This window comes from Panthera leo, chromosome A2, assembly GCF_018350215.1.
Source record: "Panthera leo isolate Ple1 chromosome A2, P.leo_Ple1_pat1.1, whole genome shotgun sequence".
Lineage (NCBI taxonomy): Eukaryota > Metazoa > Chordata > Mammalia > Carnivora > Felidae > Panthera > Panthera leo.
In genome coordinates, this window is record NC_056680.1 from 14,381,826 (window position 1) to 14,398,811 (window position 16,986).

The 16,986-nt window shown below is 51.0% G+C and overlaps 1 protein-coding gene across 9 annotated transcripts in view; it reads left to right on the top strand.

Moving 5' to 3' along the window:
• The window catches only part of GATAD2A (GATA zinc finger domain containing 2A), a 101,530-nt gene extending 84,771 nt beyond the window's left edge, over positions 1 to 16,759 (top strand). For 8 of the 9 annotated variants that reach the window (XM_042929015.1, XM_042929011.1, XM_042929016.1 and 5 more), the window contains 10 exons: positions 4,482 to 4,614; positions 4,741 to 4,872; positions 6,383 to 6,472; positions 7,091 to 7,222; positions 7,390 to 7,557; positions 9,161 to 9,440; positions 12,402 to 12,700; positions 13,376 to 13,450; positions 13,739 to 13,934; positions 16,542 to 16,759. In XM_042929015.1, the coding sequence (XP_042784949.1) occupies positions 4,482 to 4,614; positions 4,741 to 4,872; positions 6,383 to 6,472; positions 7,091 to 7,222; positions 7,390 to 7,557; positions 9,161 to 9,440; positions 12,402 to 12,700; positions 13,376 to 13,450; positions 13,739 to 13,934; positions 16,542 to 16,672 (1,636 nt within the window). In that variant the 3' untranslated portion in view covers positions 16,673 to 16,759. The remainder of the gene's footprint in view (positions 1 to 4,481; positions 4,615 to 4,740; positions 4,873 to 6,382; positions 6,473 to 7,090; positions 7,223 to 7,389; positions 7,558 to 9,160; positions 9,441 to 12,401; positions 12,701 to 13,375; positions 13,451 to 13,738; positions 13,935 to 16,541) is intronic. The other variant, XM_042929017.1, reaches the window with a different exon arrangement.
• The last annotated feature ends 227 nt before the right edge of the window (positions 16,760 to 16,986 follow it).

Sequence of the window (16,986 nt, forward strand, 5' to 3'; positions counted from 1 at the left end):
GGTGAGCTTTCATGAGTGCAGCCACAGGCTTTGGAGGAGGCCCTGTTGCCTGTCCCCAACTCCCAGCCAGCGTGGCACTAGAGAGAGAGGTTCCTGCCCCTCTGGCTCTGTGGAGGTAGGGGGCATCACCCCCTTTCCTGGGGCCATGGTGTCACATCAGGGCTGGACCCCTCCCTCTCTCTTGCCCTTTGCGTGTTGGGTCACCCTGGGAATATCTTGGTCCTCACTGGGAGCTGAAGTGCCTCAGCCTTGTGGAGACAGGCTCCAAGTGGGGCTGGGGAGCCATGGCTACTGTGCCTATGATGGCTTCCAGTCCCAGCTAGCAGTGGGGGAACCTGCTTGTCAGACAGTGACATTGTCACCCTGGGAGGCTGTAGGATGGTGAGTTGACCTAGTAGAAAGGTGAAGTCACTTTCCTTGGACTAATTTGCTGGAGTGAGGGTGAGTAAGCTGGCTACCAGCTTCTCAAAGAAGCCTCTGCTCAGGCCTGTGCTGCCTTTCAGTGGAACCCCATAATTCTGTCCTGGGCTCCGCCCCCAGGATGAATAGTACCAGGCATAGCTAAGGCTTCCCCAGGCATGCATGAGTGGACTAGAGGAGTGCTGATCATGCTCCCAGGGCTGGCATGTTGGAGGATTGGGCCAGCCAGGGACCTTTCGGAGGGTATATGGTTTGAAATGTGTGTTGAAGTGTGCATTGAGGCTCACAAGGGGGCCTCAGGAGTTTGGTGGAGGGACATTCCATGAAGGGACTGATCGTGAAGGCAGGAAGAACCCACAGCACCATGTATCTGTGAGTAGGAGCCGGGGGTTATAGGGGCTGGGAGCTGGAAAAGGCAGTGGATAGATTTGGCCTGGGAGGTGTGAATGGGCTCCAGTGGAGGAACACAACTGAAGGAGGGTCAGGTGGAGCCAAAGTGAATATTTGCAAGAGTGAGTGAGGCTGGTGCTAGGTCTAGCAAAGACCCCTACCCAGCTCTTAAACACAGCTAATAGTTACCTGCCTTTCCCCACCTAGCCAGACCCAAAAGATGAGGAGAGTAGGGGAGAGTTCTGGTAGGGAATGGTTGTAGCTGACTATACCTGTCTCTTCAAGTGGGGACTGAGGAAGAGTTTGTTGTCCTGGGGCCTTGTTTTGTTTACAGTCCTCCCCAGCTTCTCTAGTGTGTGCAAGAATCTTGGGGATCTTGTGAAATGTAGGCTGTGATGGAGCAGGTCCTTGGGGTAACAAGATACTGTATTTCTTCGAGCTCCAGTGAAGCTTCCCTGCTGTTCAGTGAGCCTAGGCAAGTGGTGGTCCATTTCTTGGGCCCTGCTTGCCCTTCCTCCTCCTGGGGGGTCTGTTCCTCCTGGTGGATCCTGAGGATAAAACTGCCTTTTATCCGGGGATTTATCCTCATTGCTTGGCATAGCACCTGCTTTCTTAGGTGGGTTTTCAGTAAATATGAGTGGATGAATGAATGAAGTGTCCCCTTTCCCACAGTCAGACCCTACATCAGGCATGCCTGTTCAGAGAATAACAAAGGTCAGAGCTGCCAAGCACAGTTTCTGTGTTCTCTTGATGAGACTGCTTCTCCTGGCACAGGCTAAGGGGGACACTAAATATTAACCTTGTACTGACTACTGGGATGGTACCCTGGTGCTGAGGACATGGGATCTGTCTTGAGATAAGATTATAATCCTTGCCTTCTCTCTAAGAAACTTGATGGAAGATTCAAGTAAGTAACAGAACTTTTGTGTTTCTTTAGCCAGGGCTGACATATAGAGGAGAAGGTGGTGAGACTGTTTTTGCTGATAATAGCCTGGTCTGCTTCCAGGGATTTTCATAGGTCACATAAAATCTCTTTTGAGGGGCGCCTGGGTGGCGCAGTCGGTTAAGCGTCCGACTTCAGCCAGGTCACGATCTCGCGGTCCGTGAGTTCGAGCCCCGCGTCAGGCTCTGGGCTGATGGCTCGGAGCCTGGAGCCTGTTTCCGATTCTGTGTCTCCCTCTCTCTCTGCCCCTCCCCTGTTCATGCTCTGTCTCTCTCTGTCCCAAAAATAAATAAAAAAAAATGTTGAAAAAAAAATTAAAAAAAAAAAAAAAAAAAAAAAAAATCTCTTTTGATCATGACTCCCAAGATGGACAGAATGGGCTAATTAGATTTGCCCTGAAATCATATGGCTCCCAAATAAACTTTGTGCTCAGGCGGCTACCATGGACTAAACGCAGTAGAGCAGCGTACCTAGCCACAATGCCATTTCCCTGGCAATGTTGGGCTAGATTTCCTCTGCTTTTGTTCTTCTGCCTAAATGTTTTTGTAATTTAAAACAATTTTTTTTTTTAAAAGAATGCCCATAGTAATTTTCAGCCTGTGTCAAAGGGGTGTTCTTTTTCCTGAATTAAAAGCACACTCTGGTAAAGTACTGAGACTTTTGAAACACCTTTACTTTAAAAATTGAGTTCAGCAAAGTTTTCCATGTTGGAAACTAGAGGGGCTGGTGGCCTCTCTGTGTTTGGAAGAGGTAACCCTGATCCCTGTAATACACCAACGGCTCCCTGTGGGCTGGTGCCACATATGAAGTTCCTGCAGCTGGGCAGCCCCGGGGTGAGCTGGGTTGCCTCCATTTTCTGACAGCACCTGAACCCTACCTCACTTCTCAAAATGAAGGCTGCGTGTCACGAACCGGTTAGAACTGGCTGTTGCCATGGTTTTCATGTTGGAAGGCACAGTTAAAAGGGTCACATGACCAAGGAGGGAAATGCCTTTGTCACATGACTTTTTGGTGGATGATTAGCATACAGGAAGTTCACTCCCTGCTGGCTGCTGGGATGCTGAGTGATCATTGATGGGGGTGGGGTGACGTCATCTCTTGGATGAGTTATTGATTAGTCTCAGGCCAAGATGAGACCTGGGAGTGCTGTGGTCAGAGTGGCCATCTCAGGGAGCTTCAGCCTCCAGATGGTCTTGGTCCCTCACCCTGCCCTCTTCCCTTGGGCAAATTTGAGTTTTATTGGACCTCTCACCTTTAGAAAACTGCATGCCCCCAATAAGATGATAAAAAGTGATTGCCATGATCTCTGTGCACTCTTGCTCAGGAAGAAGTGCCTGCAGTCTGCAACTCTAAACATGGTTCTGTCTGGGTTGCTGCTCTGTCTGCATAAAGCCACCTGGGAGCCCACCTGATCTGGGACCAGTGGCCACAGCTTCTATGCTAGGGCCTTGCACTGCCCCTCAATATCTGTGGATGCATCCAGAGAAAATGGAATTGGAGTCCCAAGGTCACCTTGAGAGTTGATCTTGGGCAGATTGGGGAGTCCTCAGACACACAGATGAGTGGTGGTTCCCAAATTGCATTGGTCTTTGGTTTGGTGAGGTCCAGTGTGATGTTCTGAGTTACTTTATAAACAGCCAACCAGTTTCTGGACTTGAGAATGTGGGTTGATAACCCCAATGAGGAGACTGTACACCTTGAAATAGCACCTTTTAGTCCATTCCCCTGATCTCTTGTGAGAGTTCAGTCAACAGCTACACTGGTTAAATCTGATCAAGGTTAGGAGTATTGAGGTGTAACCACCATGTGACTCTTTAGGAGGAACAGGGGGAGAACTCTAGGGGATGGGGATAAGGGTCCAGAGGTAGACATGAACCCTCGGGATTTGGTCCTCTGAGCCCATCCATCCCTAAAGACAGAGCTCACTCCAGGAATGAAAAAGGCAGCTCATTGGGCTGTTAAAGTACTAATTCTCCTTCTATAACTCTGTCTCTCCTTGGGGGTCTGGTAGGAGGAGTGGGACAACTTAGAGCTCTTCTTCCTAATTAACTTCATCAGTTTGTTCTCTGGGTCACAGTGCCACCTAGTGGGTGTATTTGGTCCTCTGCTGGTTTTCCCACTGATGAAAGGAAGGATCAGATCCTTTTCATCACAAGTGGAGGCCAGGTTTTAAGGGAAAGTTCACATTTGGCCAAAACGGAGATGCTTGGTGGGGGGCAAGCACTGTCTCTGGGACCTTGTGTGTGGACTCTGCGACACAGTAAAGGCTTAGACACTGTCACACCAACACACAGGAGCCCCAACAATAGGCCAAGACCCTGCCTCAGCCCCAGGATCAAGGGCTGAGTGTTTTTATCTAACACTGAACCACATGATAGAGAAGGAAGCTTTGATGTTTTCCAAAATGGCCGTATCACCCTTGAACACACCAGCTTGTCCTTGGCTCTGGGTACACAGAGGTGGGCAACCAAGAATGGTCCTAGCTAGAGGCCTAGCTGTGGGCTTGGGTGCCTTATGGTGAGTTCAGTGAGAGAAGTCAATTTGGGTGTACGGTAGGGAGGACACCCAAGGAGAAGAGACTGGGGAAGGTGAGCAGGACAGCCATGCTCTCCACCTCTGTGCTGTGACTAAATTTGTGCATCTGTGGTGTGTAGGTTCTGGGCTCTGGGGAACGGCGTCTGGCAGTGTCCAGGCAATCTGGTAACAACCTGCTATCCCTGCTTCACAGTGACATGAAGTCTGAGAGGAGAGCCCCCTCTCCTGATGTGATCGTGCTCTCCGACAATGAGCAGCCCGCAAGCCCAAGGGTGAACGGGCTGACGAAGGAGGCCTTGAAGGAGACCAGTACTGAGGCCCTCATGGTGAGCTTGTCCCTGTATTGGGGGATGACCCTGCCTGACAACACCCTGAAATGGACCTGGTGACATGGGGCTTGTGCTCCCTGGCTGTGGCCCTCCCCCTCAACCCTTGTTCTCTTGCCCTTACAGAAAAGCAGTCCTGAAGAACGAGAAAGGATGATTAAGCAACTGAAAGAAGAGTTAAGATTAGAAGAAGCAAAACTTGTTTTATTAAAAAAGTTGCGGCAGAGTCAAATACAAAAGGAAACCACCACCCAGAAGGTGTGTGTGCATCCGTTCTCTCCTCAAGGCCAACAAGAGCCATTTAGAACAGGGGACAGAAGTTCACAATCATTACCTTGGCCCACCTCAGTACCAGGAGCTGGAGTGGCTGGTCATGGGTGAACAGGTTTCCTCAGGGGTGTGAGGGTCAAGATCTGAAGTGGAAATTTGCAGTCTCAAGTTTGAATTTTGGATTTAGCGAAAACGATGTCAGAGTAAAAGGATATTACAGTGCATTTTGGTCTAGAATATTCTCAATCTGAGTATGTAAAACTTACTCCTTACAGATTATAAGCCTTAAGAAAACAGATGTCTTTGAAGCTGTTAGAAGAACATTTCTGGATTGAGAACTGTCACAAGCCCATTTACAGAGAGGCCTTCTGCCCTGTGGATGGCCATGCTGGGCATCAGTGGCTACCATGGTTTTGTGGACAGATTCCCTAATGCTACAGGGGCATGCCAAGTGCTGCCCAGGCCCCAGAGTTTCGGTCCTAGGGCTTCTGCTCTTGCTATCTCCCCTGGGGTCTGAGGCTCCTTATGCTGCCTCTTCAAAAAAATTTTTTTTAATGTTTATTAATTTTTGAAGCAGAGAGAGATACAGCGTGAGTCGGGGAGGGGCAGAGAGAGACGGAGACACAGAATTGGAAGCAGGCTCCAGTTTCTGAGCTGTCAGCACAGAGCCCGACATGGGGCTTGAACTCACAAACTTGGGAGATCATGACCCGAGCTGAAGTTGGACGCTTAACTGACTGAGCCACCCAGGTTCCCCATCCTTATGCTGCTTCTTAATGCAGCTTACTGTGTGGGCCAAGGTCAAGTTTGTATTCATGAGTTTTTATAAGCTACCCTTCTATTTACTTCAACCACTTTATCAGTAAGCTAGAAAGTAAATGTGTCTTGGGCAGTATGAGCTGACAGTATGTGGAACACATGTCTTCTTAAGGGAACAGGACAGGAGGATACTCATTGGTCTGACTTAAGGCTTTGCTTGAGCTCCCACTTGCACATAGTCAATTAGTGGACATGGCCTGACATCTGTTAATCTCCCAGTGGACAGAGCCCTGCTTATTACTTGTTTTCTTGTCAGCTGTTTAAGACTCGATGAAGTGAACCAAGTCTGTCACTGTCCCTTCTCTAGTGGAATATGTTACTTTAAGAAGTTCCTGGACTCAGTATTTTCTCACCAAGGTTGGGATTAGTCTACCCAGGCCTGGGGTCCTTTGGCTCAGTCACCACTGCCAGCCCTCATATTCCCAGGAAGGCAGAACCTGCTTTTGAACCACAAAAGATGCCAAGCGTCCCCAGGGGTGAGGGGTGCTGGAACATCTCTCCCCTCCCCATTTCAGACATGTCAGTTCCTGCTACAGACGTAAACAGACTGGAAGCAGAACCTTTGAGAGACTGATGCTTTTGGAAGAGGAAGAAAACCAATTTTCCTCTGTCTGGATTATGTGTGAGGGGAGCAGGACTGACGGCCCCCTCATCTCTCACATGTCCTGCTCTCTTGCAGCCCACAGGCTCTGCTGGGAGTGCCGTGACCACCCCTCCCCCGCTTGTGCGGGGCACCCAGAACATTCCTTCTGGCAAGCCATCCCTTCAGGTCAGTGTTCCCTCTGTGATCCTGGGCAGTCCTGATCCAGTTCCTGTGAAAGGCTGCCCATTCCTTCTGATTAGATTTGAGTGAGGCCCAAACTTAGGCCACTGTTGACATCATGAATAAATAGTCACTGCTAGGAGGAGTCCTAGCAAAACTGGAGAAGAACCAAGATTTAGGCAGACCAGGCTCCTTTCATTTTGACACTCCCAAGGGTGGTTGTGGGATGCAGCAGGACCTCCTCTGTCCATAGGATGAGATGGGTAGAGCTCCTACTCTCAGACATGAGATCAAGGTCTAGACAGGGGCCCACCTTCCCTCAAACAGGCCTGAGCCCCCAGCTCAGACCAGCAGGCAAGTGACACCCAGCCTCGGTTGTCTGGACACCTGCTGTGTGTGAAAATATGCTACCTTGTTGGTGCAATTCACTTTTGAGTGAGCCCAGTCTGCACAGCTCTTGTCAGAGTCCATGTTCCTTGTTTTCTTGTGCCTAGAATAGACATTTTAGTGCTTCCCCCCTGCCTTTTAAAACAAGTGTGTACTTTTACAAAACAGCAAACCTGTTTGTTTAAAAAAAAAAAAAAACAAAGCCATGTAAAACCTGGGGTTCGGTGCCGTTGACAGACCTCTTCGACAAGAATGCCTGGCAGTGTCATCCCACCACCCCTGGTCCGCGGCGGACAGCAGGTGTCCTCCAAGCTGGGGCCACAGGCGAGCTCACAGGTCGTCATGCCCCCACTCGTCAGGGGGGCTCAGGTGAGCAGGGCGTGCTTTTAGGATGCAAGAGTGTCCAAGCAGCTCCAAACAACCAACCACCTCACAAGAACAACCCTTCCCAGTCATCAGGTTGGGGGCTCTGGGGCCCAAATCTTCCCTCCCTCCATCATCCCTCTTACCATCTTATCCCCTATCCCACCCCACAGCAAATCCACAACATCAGACAACATTCCAGCACGGGGCCGCCACCGCTCCTCCTGGCCCCTCGGGCCTCTGTGCCCAGTGTGCAAATTCAGGGACAGAGGATCATCCAGCAGGGCCTCATCCGTGTCGCCAATGTCCCCAACACCAGTCTGCTCGTCAACATCCCACAGGTGAGGGCTGTGCTGAGTCAGGGTGGGGCACATGCCCTACAGACACAACACATCAAGGGCCCACACTCCTGGGGCATAGTCTTGTCACTGGAGTGGTATGTTGTGGCCTGCCCACTCAGAGCCAGGCAAGGCCTTGTATACCCCATGGAGGTTTAGACTAGAGCTCCTTGGGACCTGTCACAGTATGAAAGTCACGAGCAGGAGTCCTGTGTTCAGAACTGTGGTCTAGCAGAGGTGGGTAGCTATTGAGAGGGGGAGAGGTGCAGAGCTGAGTGGTGGGGGGAAGATTCAGGTTGCGTATGGGACTCAGCATGTTTTGGAGGATGGATGAGGCCAGGTGAAGAATCTGATAGGCCTGGAGATGGATGCGGGGCACCATAGCCTTCCCCACCCTCCTCCCTGTCAGCATGAGCACACGAGGGGAGCATGTCTACGAATGTCCTCACAGCACCGGCACATCTATTCTTAGCCGTGAGTCCCTTCACCTCTTGTACAGAGCCTCTGAGATGGGGTGGGTCTGTTTCCACCCAGCAGAGCCCAGAAGATGGGATCAGGGTGGGTGGGCAGGCTGGAAGCAAGAGCTTTATTGACAGATAAATTACTGGGTCTACAGCGGCTTTTGCTGATGGGTGTGTTAGCTTCTCTTCCTCCTATGGTGTGGTGCATCTTTGTCTGCCTCCCTCAAATAAGACCCCGGCCAACAGAGCTCTGGGCAGCATCCCTGCCTTCTCTGAAGTCAGGCCAGGCCAGTGTGCTATGATGGCTGGCTTCCTCTCTGTTGGGAGGCTTGCTCAACTCTGAGAGTGGTCCTGGGATAGCATCGTAGGCTCCCTGGGTCCTGTGATGTGTTGTGTGCAAGTTGTTGGGTATGTCTATTTTCCTGGGGGTGGTGTATGCTGCTTTCCTTAGATTTCCAGAAGGGCACTGATGAGGTCAACTCAGAGTTTTGAGGAAAGCGCTCAACAAGGTTGGGGGCTGGGTGAACTAGAGCAAGGAGAAAATGGAGCATTGGCCACTGGGATCCAGATGAAGGCAAGAAAAGTAGTGCAGGAGCACCAAAGATCAAGAGGGGGAAGGGGCAAGGATTGGTCCAGAAGCCGGTCTTCCCTGAAACCCCAATGAGGATACATGAGCTGAGTAAAACATTAGTCTCCAGATAAGCACACACAAAGATGCTTATGAAGGAAATGCCACCAGTGTTCTAGTGATCCACTGCCATACTGCTGTAATGAAGGAGGTCACCTAGCCCTGTGCTGGGAGGAGGGCTGCTAGGCCATAGTGACAGGACAGTGGCTGTGTTGCCTGAGTGGGGGTGCCCACTGCCCTAGTCGTGGTTTTGGTTTCATGGGTGTCCTCATGGCAAAACACAGCAAATTACAGACTTTAAATGCATGTAGTTTATTGGATATCAGCTAAACCTCAAGTATGTTTACAGGATTGGTCAATCTCATAGAGTGATGAGTTTAACGCTGCTTTGCCTGTTGCTTGCTGATGTCAGGAAGCTCAGAGTTATTGTCTTAAAGACAGTGCAGCTAATGATGCCATCCTGGGCTGTGGGGTCAGGCACCCCCAGCACACTGACCAGGTTGTTATCTCCCAAAAGCCTTCCCCAGCATCGCTGAAAGGGACAACAGTCACCTCTGCTCAGGCGAACTCCACCCCCACCAGCGTGGCCTCTGTGGTCACCTCTGCGGATTCTCCAGCCAGTCGTCAGGCAGCTGCCAAGCTTGCGCTGCGCAAACAGCTAGAGAAGACGCTGCTTGAAATCCCCCCTCCCAAGCCCCCTGCCCCAGAGATGAACTTCCTGCCCAGCGCTGCCAATAACGAATTCATCTACTTGGTCGGCCTGGAGGAAGTGGTGCAGAACCTGCTGGAGACGCAAGGTGAGTGGGCTTTGGGGCCATTTTCATCTCTTGCTACTGAAGTTTCTCTTACGTAGGTTGTTTTGAATGCACAGCACGTGTTAGAATATCAGTTCTGCTTGCTGCGAGGCTTAGATTACTTTTTTGCTTGTTTTAGTTCTTGCATTTTTAAAAATACTTATTTTTGAAGTATACTTGACATACAATGTTACATTAGTTTCAGGTATACATTATAGTGATTTAATAGTTCTATGCATTAATCAGTGTTCACCACAATAAATGAAGCCACCATTTGTCACCTTAGATAACTTCTTAAACACATTACAGTCACCTTTCTTCTCTTGTTGAGGCTGCCTCTGAGAGCTGGGCCCTGAGGAAGCCTGAGGCCCTGCACACATGGTCTGAGGGGGTGAGAATCATTCCCCAACAGCTCTGTGACGTTGGGGCAGGCAGAAGAGGGTGAGGAGAAACGTCTGCAGGAAGTTGACAGGCTTTGCTTCCAGACGGGGCTCTCAGGCTAGAACTTTCCAGAGCCTTGAGTGCTCTGAGCCCCCAAGGTGGGAGAGGGACACCTATGTCTGGGCCAGATTCCCTTGAACATCCTCCTTGGAAACAGTTTGGAAAGCACCACTTGCATGTTAGGTTTTAGGGATAAAAGGGCATATATCAGTTAGTGATCAAAAGTAACACTGGAAATGGAGGTGGGAAACCAGATATTGGCCCTTGGGAGGCCTCTACCAGATGCTGATGTGAAGATGTTCTTGCTCTGAGATTGATTTGTGGTGACTTCATTTGGGCAGCCAGCCTGAATCCTCTCCCTATGTGATCTCAGCAAATGCTCAGAGCTGAGGAGGAGGTGGAGCCATAACCAGTCCAGGGCAAGGGAGGGCTCAGTAGGCTTTAGACCACATACCTTGAATTGTCCCTTAGTACATGCCGACTGCTCCCAGGGTACAGACTCTGGGGCGAGCGTAATTGGGACCCGTACAGAGAAAAAGCACCTTCTGCCTGCTTGCTTCTGCAGAGAGGGAGGGAGGCAGGTGTGTATAACAGGGAGCTGTGACCCCCGTAGTGCCTGCTTGCTGTCAGGGTGTTGGTGGGAGTGCTTTCTTCTCCCTCATTAGTCAGCATATCACAGAATTTCCTCCTCAGGTGTTGTATTCAGTGCCTTTGAGAGGCAGAGCCCTCCATATGTAGGCAGGACCAGACCCAGGGCAGAGAACACCCAGCCGGCCACCTCAGATTTACTTGTAGCCTCCTTACTACACCCCACCCACCTACCCAACCCCATTGCTCTTAAAACAGTCCCCAACCACAGGGCCATATCAAGGATTGACCATGAGTCAGGTTGAGAGTAGGAGACCACAAAGGCCCAACCAACATTGGCTTCTGTAAAATGGGGGTGGTAGATAGACTCTACTTGTCAGAGGGCCCCAGAGCCAGGCTCAGCAGGGAAAGGTATGAGCTGTCACATGGCTTGGATGTGTTTGGATCCCTTTGATGTCTTTATGATGGAGTGTTATTGGCAAAAGAGCTGCTGCGAGCCCAGTGCAGGATGGGTGGGTGGGAGACCCAAGTCAGGACACAATGCCCGTCCATCTGCAGCCATCTGCCCTGGGGACCTCCTCTCCCAGATCAGCCTTTTCTCTACCTGTTCTCTCATCAGGAGTCAGTATCCCTCTCGTATTGCCCAAAACTGGTCCTAAGTGTGGGAGGAAGCTCTGAGCCCTATTTGAGGTGTCTCCTGATACCTCAGAGAGCCTCAGTCTGGTTGGCTGTGTGCAGCCTCATACCAGCGTCTCCACTCTGGTGCCATTCATGCCTACCACAGCTGCCTAGGAGAAGGTACCTTGTCCTCCAGGCTTGGATGTTTGGAAGGGGATGTGCTCTTTTCACCAGAGCATGTTAGCTGCAGGTGAGGGCCTGGGGCTGGGGGCCTGAAGTAGACCCTGGGTGGCTGGATCTGGTGACATCTCATCTGCTCTGTGGGGTGAGGGGCTTCCCCAGTCTGATCCTGCACAGCCTCTCAGCATCTGGGGCAGTTTGGGCAGGCCAAGGGTCTCTCAGCAGCATGGTCTCTGATGTTAAAAGGAAGTTAAGCCCTTGAGTACTAGACACAAAAAGATAGTTGTAAAATGCCAAAAGTACCCCTTCACTTTGGATGGCAGAAATAATTTTGATCCCATGCCTGAGCATGCACTTTACCTGGCTTTCCCCAGTCACCCTTCCTATGGCCAACCGAGGTGATGCCACATTCCCATCTCAGAAAAGGGGGCCAAGGACCCAGAGCAGTTGTGTGCTCTCAGCTGGGCAGCAGGTATGAGTCCTGGCCCTGCTGCTGACTGGTGTGTGACTCTGCAAGTCACTTCATCTCCTCAGCCTCGGTTTTCTCCTCAGAAAAACTTTTAGTGGACTAGGGTGCCCTGTTAGGAGGTTATTGTGAGAATTGACCACCTTTGTATATGCACAAGACACTGGGTAGGATACTTGTCAGCATGAGTACTTGCTGGATGATTGGTCCTTATTTGACTTGCCCATCACAGCGAGGTGGGACCCGGAGGGGGTTACCATTTCCTTTTCACTGATGAGGTGTGGGAGGGTTGGAAAAACCTCCATCCCTGAAATTTAATGTTGCACTGAGGGTGGGAAAGGCAACTGGGAGGAGCCAATCTGAGAGCATTGATGTTCTTGAGAATTGGTACCCAGTGTACCTGATCCATGGCATTTTCCAAAGCTTCTCAAATTCCCTTCTATTGGCAAACCTTCCCCAGGGCTGGCCTAGTGTCCACACACAGCATCCAGTATGTGTGTGCCAAACAGACATTGTCGACTTGGGATTTTGGTTCCTGATGCCAGCTGGGCCATGCAGCCCAGGGCACTGCTCTAGATCTGTCATGTGTCCTCATTCTGCCCTGGGATGGTAGGGGCTCTGACTCTGGCATCCTGTTCCTCTGACGTGAGCCCACCTGTCTCTCCCTGCAGCAGGCAGGATGTCAGCCGCTGTTGTTCTGTCCCGGGAGCCCTACATGTGTGCGCAGTGCAAGACGGACTTCACGTGCCGCTGGCGGGAGGAGAAGGGTGGTGCCATTATGTGTGAGAACTGCATGGCATCCAACCAGAAGAAGGCACTCAAGGTAGAGCACACGAGCCGGCTGAAGGCTGCCTTTGTGAAGGCGCTGCAGCAGGAGCAGGAGATCGAGCAGCGCCTCCTACAGCAGGGTGCCGCCCCCGCACAGGCCAAGGCTGAGCCTGCCACCGCCCCACACCCCGCACTAAAGCAGGTGAGAGTCCTTAGGGAGCCAGAGCTGCGGCCCTGAGGCCTGGGATCATGGGCTGGGCGGCCTTGCCTCTAGGAGAGGGGCCTTGTTCCCTTGGCTGGGAGTTGTTGCTAGCAAGCAAGATGTTCCGACGTTCTGTCTCACACTGGGCAGTCATCTGCCTGGTTGTTAACTGTGTGTCTAAATTGCATTTAATGGTGGCCTTTGGTGGTGAAAATACTAATTTGCAGTTTCTTTAGATTTTGTAGCTTTCACTTGCAGTGTTCCAGCTGACAAGTACTTCTTGTCTAAAACGACTTTTCTGAAAGCCACATTGAGATGCAAAAGGGGCATTTGGAAGAAATGTTCTAGCTAAATTAAGGAGAGAAGCAAGTTTGAAATCAAGTTTTTTGGCTGCTTTTTTTTAATGCTTTGCTTTCCCAGCCCTTATAGACCCAAAGCACCCCGTTGGCAACTTTTTGTGTCCTTGGAAGTCATTTGTAATTCACTAATAAATACATCTTCTCAAGATCCCTATGTAGTGGGTGGCTGTGCTGCCCTCGGGAAACAGCCTGTCCCATGGGGACTGGGCCTCATGCGGCCACAGCTGCTGCCCTTTGGTCACTCTAGGTCACCCTAGGCCGGCCTGTGGATGGTGCTGACCTCGGTTTCAACCCCCTCCCCCCCCCGTTTGTGTAGGTCATAAAACCCCGGCGTAAGTTGGCGTTCCGCTCAGGAGAGGCCCGCGACTGGAGTAACGGGGCTGTGCTACAGGTCAGAACTGCGGTGCCGGGAGCCCCTGCACCGCGCCACCAACCAGCCCTCACGCCCCAGACCGTGACCACGTCAGTCGCCGACTGTCACGCTGCCTGCGTCTGTCTGTCTCTCCCTGCCTCCTTCCCCTCTCCCCCGGTGTAACTTACCTGGTCTCCTGATTTTGGACTTTAGGGACCCTGTGTGGGTGGGAAGAGGTCGGCCAGAGCACGGAGAGGCTGCGCTGAGCGTCTTGCCCTCTGTCTTCCCCTTCCCCACATGAGCCATCATACCTTCTCTCCGCTATAGGCCTCCAGCCAGCTGTCCCGGGGCTCGGCCACAACGCCTCGAGGTGTCCTGCACACATTCAGCCAGTCACCCAAACTGCAGAATGCAGCCTCGGCCACAGCCCTTGTCAGCAGGACCGGCAGACATTCCGAGAGAGCTGTGAGCACCGGCAAGGGCAATGCCACCACCAACTGGAAGAAGGCACCCCTGAGTACAGGTGGGTGGCCCCCACAGGGCTTAGAGTGGGGACCTTGTCATGATGAGGTCCACAGGGGCACCTGGGTGGCTCAGTTGGTTAAGCATCCAATTCTTGATCTTGACTCAAGTCATGATCTCACAGTTCATGCATTCAAGCCCTGCTTTAGGCTCCATGCTGGCAGTTCCGAGACTGCTCGGGATCCTCTCTCTCCCTCTGTCTCTACCCTTCCCCAGCTTGTGCTCTCCTCTCTCAAAAGAAATAAACCTCAAAAAGAAAAGAAAAACATGCACACATACAGGTGAACAGAAATGATAGAAAGAGCCCTGAGACCCGAGACCTGTTCCCTGAGAACACCTGCTTCTGACTCTTCAGCTTAATCTCTGTTCACTAAATGAACACTGTGAACAGCTGGTAGCCCTGGGTAGATAACTAATTGCCCTTGTTTGCTCGCTCTATACCCAGACTCTAGCTCTTGACCCAAAACGTGGAGCAGACCCAGTTTAGGTAGTGTGTCTCACACACACACACACACATCATCCAGCCAGTGGGCATCTGTCAGCACAAACACTCAATCTTGCCAACTCGGTGCCGTGCCTCCTCCCTACTCCCCCACCTTCCTGCCATAGGGAATGCCTGCTTTTGCTGTTATGTTTTACCTTCTCTGGTGCAGTAATTAATTTATTGTTGAGCCAGGCAGCATTCTTCATTCCCTGCTCTGTGGTTCACTCTTCCCACCCTCTGGCTTGGACAGGTCAGGTGGTGCAAAGTTGCAAGCTAGAATGAGAATGTGGTAGGGCGCCTTGGTGAGCTCAGTCAGTTAAGTGTTGACTTCGGCATAGGTCATGATCTCATGGTTCATGGGTTCGAAGCCTGCACCAGGTTCTGTGCTGACAGCTCGGAGCCTGGAGGCCTGCTTCGGATTCTGTGCCTCCCCCTCTCTCTGCCCCTCCCCTGCTCATGTTCTGTCTGTCTGTCGCTCTCTAAAATAAATTAAAAACTCCAAAAAAAAAAAAAAGAATAAAAAACTCAAAAAAACCCCCAAAAACATTGGGGGAGGAAGAGGGAAATCCCTGGAGCAGGGGCAAGACCACGGTGGGCATCAGAGGACTCTGAGGAGACCACATTTGAGAAACAACTCAAGGGAGGAGGGATACACTTAGGTGAGCATTCCCTAGTCTGCCACAGCCCCCATCATCCTTGGGTCATCCCCCACACCACTTGCCCCATTTTTTATTATTTATGTGCTGTCATTAAGGTGACAGTTAAATATTTCCACTAAAAACAGGAAAGTGAAAAAGACACAGAGGGCTGAGAGAGACAGGTGAGTGCTTTCACTGTGGGAGTGAGTGTCCTGCCCCCCACCTGAGCTCGCTGCGTCCCTATCAAAAGAGGAGGCACCATCATGAGATCTGTCTCCCTAGGCAGAACTGGGAAAGCCAGGCTGTCTGCAAACAAAACACAGGAGTCTGCTGTGCATGCAGCTGACCGTAGAGTTAGAAATATGGCCAAATATCAGACTTCCACAGGATGTAGCTCAGGAAAGGGAGGACATTGGTCTGATTGCCAAAGAACCTATTCTGTAGAGCAGAGAGAGAGCATTTGTAAACATAAAGCGGGCAGAGATACTTTTGTGTGTCATGTTTAAGATGCAGCTAAGAACTCATAGCAGTTTGGAAATTCCTTTTGTGGAAAATTTTGAAAGTATATGAAATCAGTGGGAAAAGTCCAATGCAGGTGTGTGCATGTGTACACAGTGAGTGGTAGGAGCCACATAAAACTGCATATTTAAGGTAATATTTGAAAGGGAATATGAAGGAATAAATAGTTGCTGTGTTCAGCAGTAAGACTAGAGGTAAGTGTGTAATAGTTTTAAAAACAGCATTTCCGGGGCACCTGGGTGGCTCAGTCGGTTGAGCGGCTGACTTCGGCTCAGGTCATGATCTCACGGTCCGTGAGTTCGAGCCCTGCGTCAGGCTCTGTGCTGATAGCTCAGAGCCTGGAGCCTGTTTCAGATTCTGTGTCTCCCTCTCTCTGCCCCTCCCCCGTTCATGCTCTGTCTCTCTCTGTCTCAAAAATAAATAAATGTTAAAAAAAAAAAATTTTAAAAACAGCATTTCCCAAAAGAGTTCTCCCAGCATTCCTAGTTAACCCTTGGTTTCTTGGCAGGACTCAGTCAGGTTTCTCTTTAGAATGTATAGAGGTTTCCCAATTGCATTTGACCTCAAAACACTTGTTCCACAAAGTACATTAACCTCCACCAAAAGCACTCTTGGGGTAACACAGTGATAGGGGGGATGGAATGGGGCAGTCTTTACCCCAGGCCAGCCAAAAACCTATTTGTGTTGGGAGATTGGGGGTCATTTCTTCATTTTTCAGTTGTAAAAGAGATGCTTGTTCATTGTTGAAATTTCGAGAGTACGAAACAAATACAACGGTGTTTCTACCCCAGGAGAACAAATGCTGTATTTCGGGGCTTTCCCCCTATTCTGCGTCTCCACTGGTGTGTCACTTGTGTGTAACTGAGTGCCCGACAGAGGTATCCTGCTCTTTTCACCATTCCGTGTTCCCTTTAATGTCATGAGATTATTACCATACCATTAAAACTGTCACTCTGTTCTTTTGCAGGTGGGGCCCTTGCGTTTGTCAGCCCGAGCTTGGCAGTGCACAAGACCTCCTCAGCTGTGGACCGCCAGCGAGAGTACCTCCTGGACATGATCCCGCCACGCTCCATCCCCCAGTCAGCCACGTGGAAATAGTGCGAGCCGGGCCCGGTGGAGAACAGGCTCCCTCCTCCCTCCCACCTGGCCCTGCCACCCTCCACTCGGGAAGACATCATGCTCCCCGAGAGAATGAGTGAGCGAGCGCCGGCCATGCTGCAGAAGCAAGGGCTCCATTCTTGGCTGCAAAGTCTCGTCGCAGCTGAGGGGCTGCTTCACAGGTGGACGAGGAATATCACTGGGGGACCTTTCCCTTGGGCTTTTTTCCTTTCTTTGCCTTTAGTTTGCCCAACACCAGCAGAAAAGTGGACCTCGGGGGCTGGTTCTGCTTCCGGCCCTTCCTTTCAGCCCCC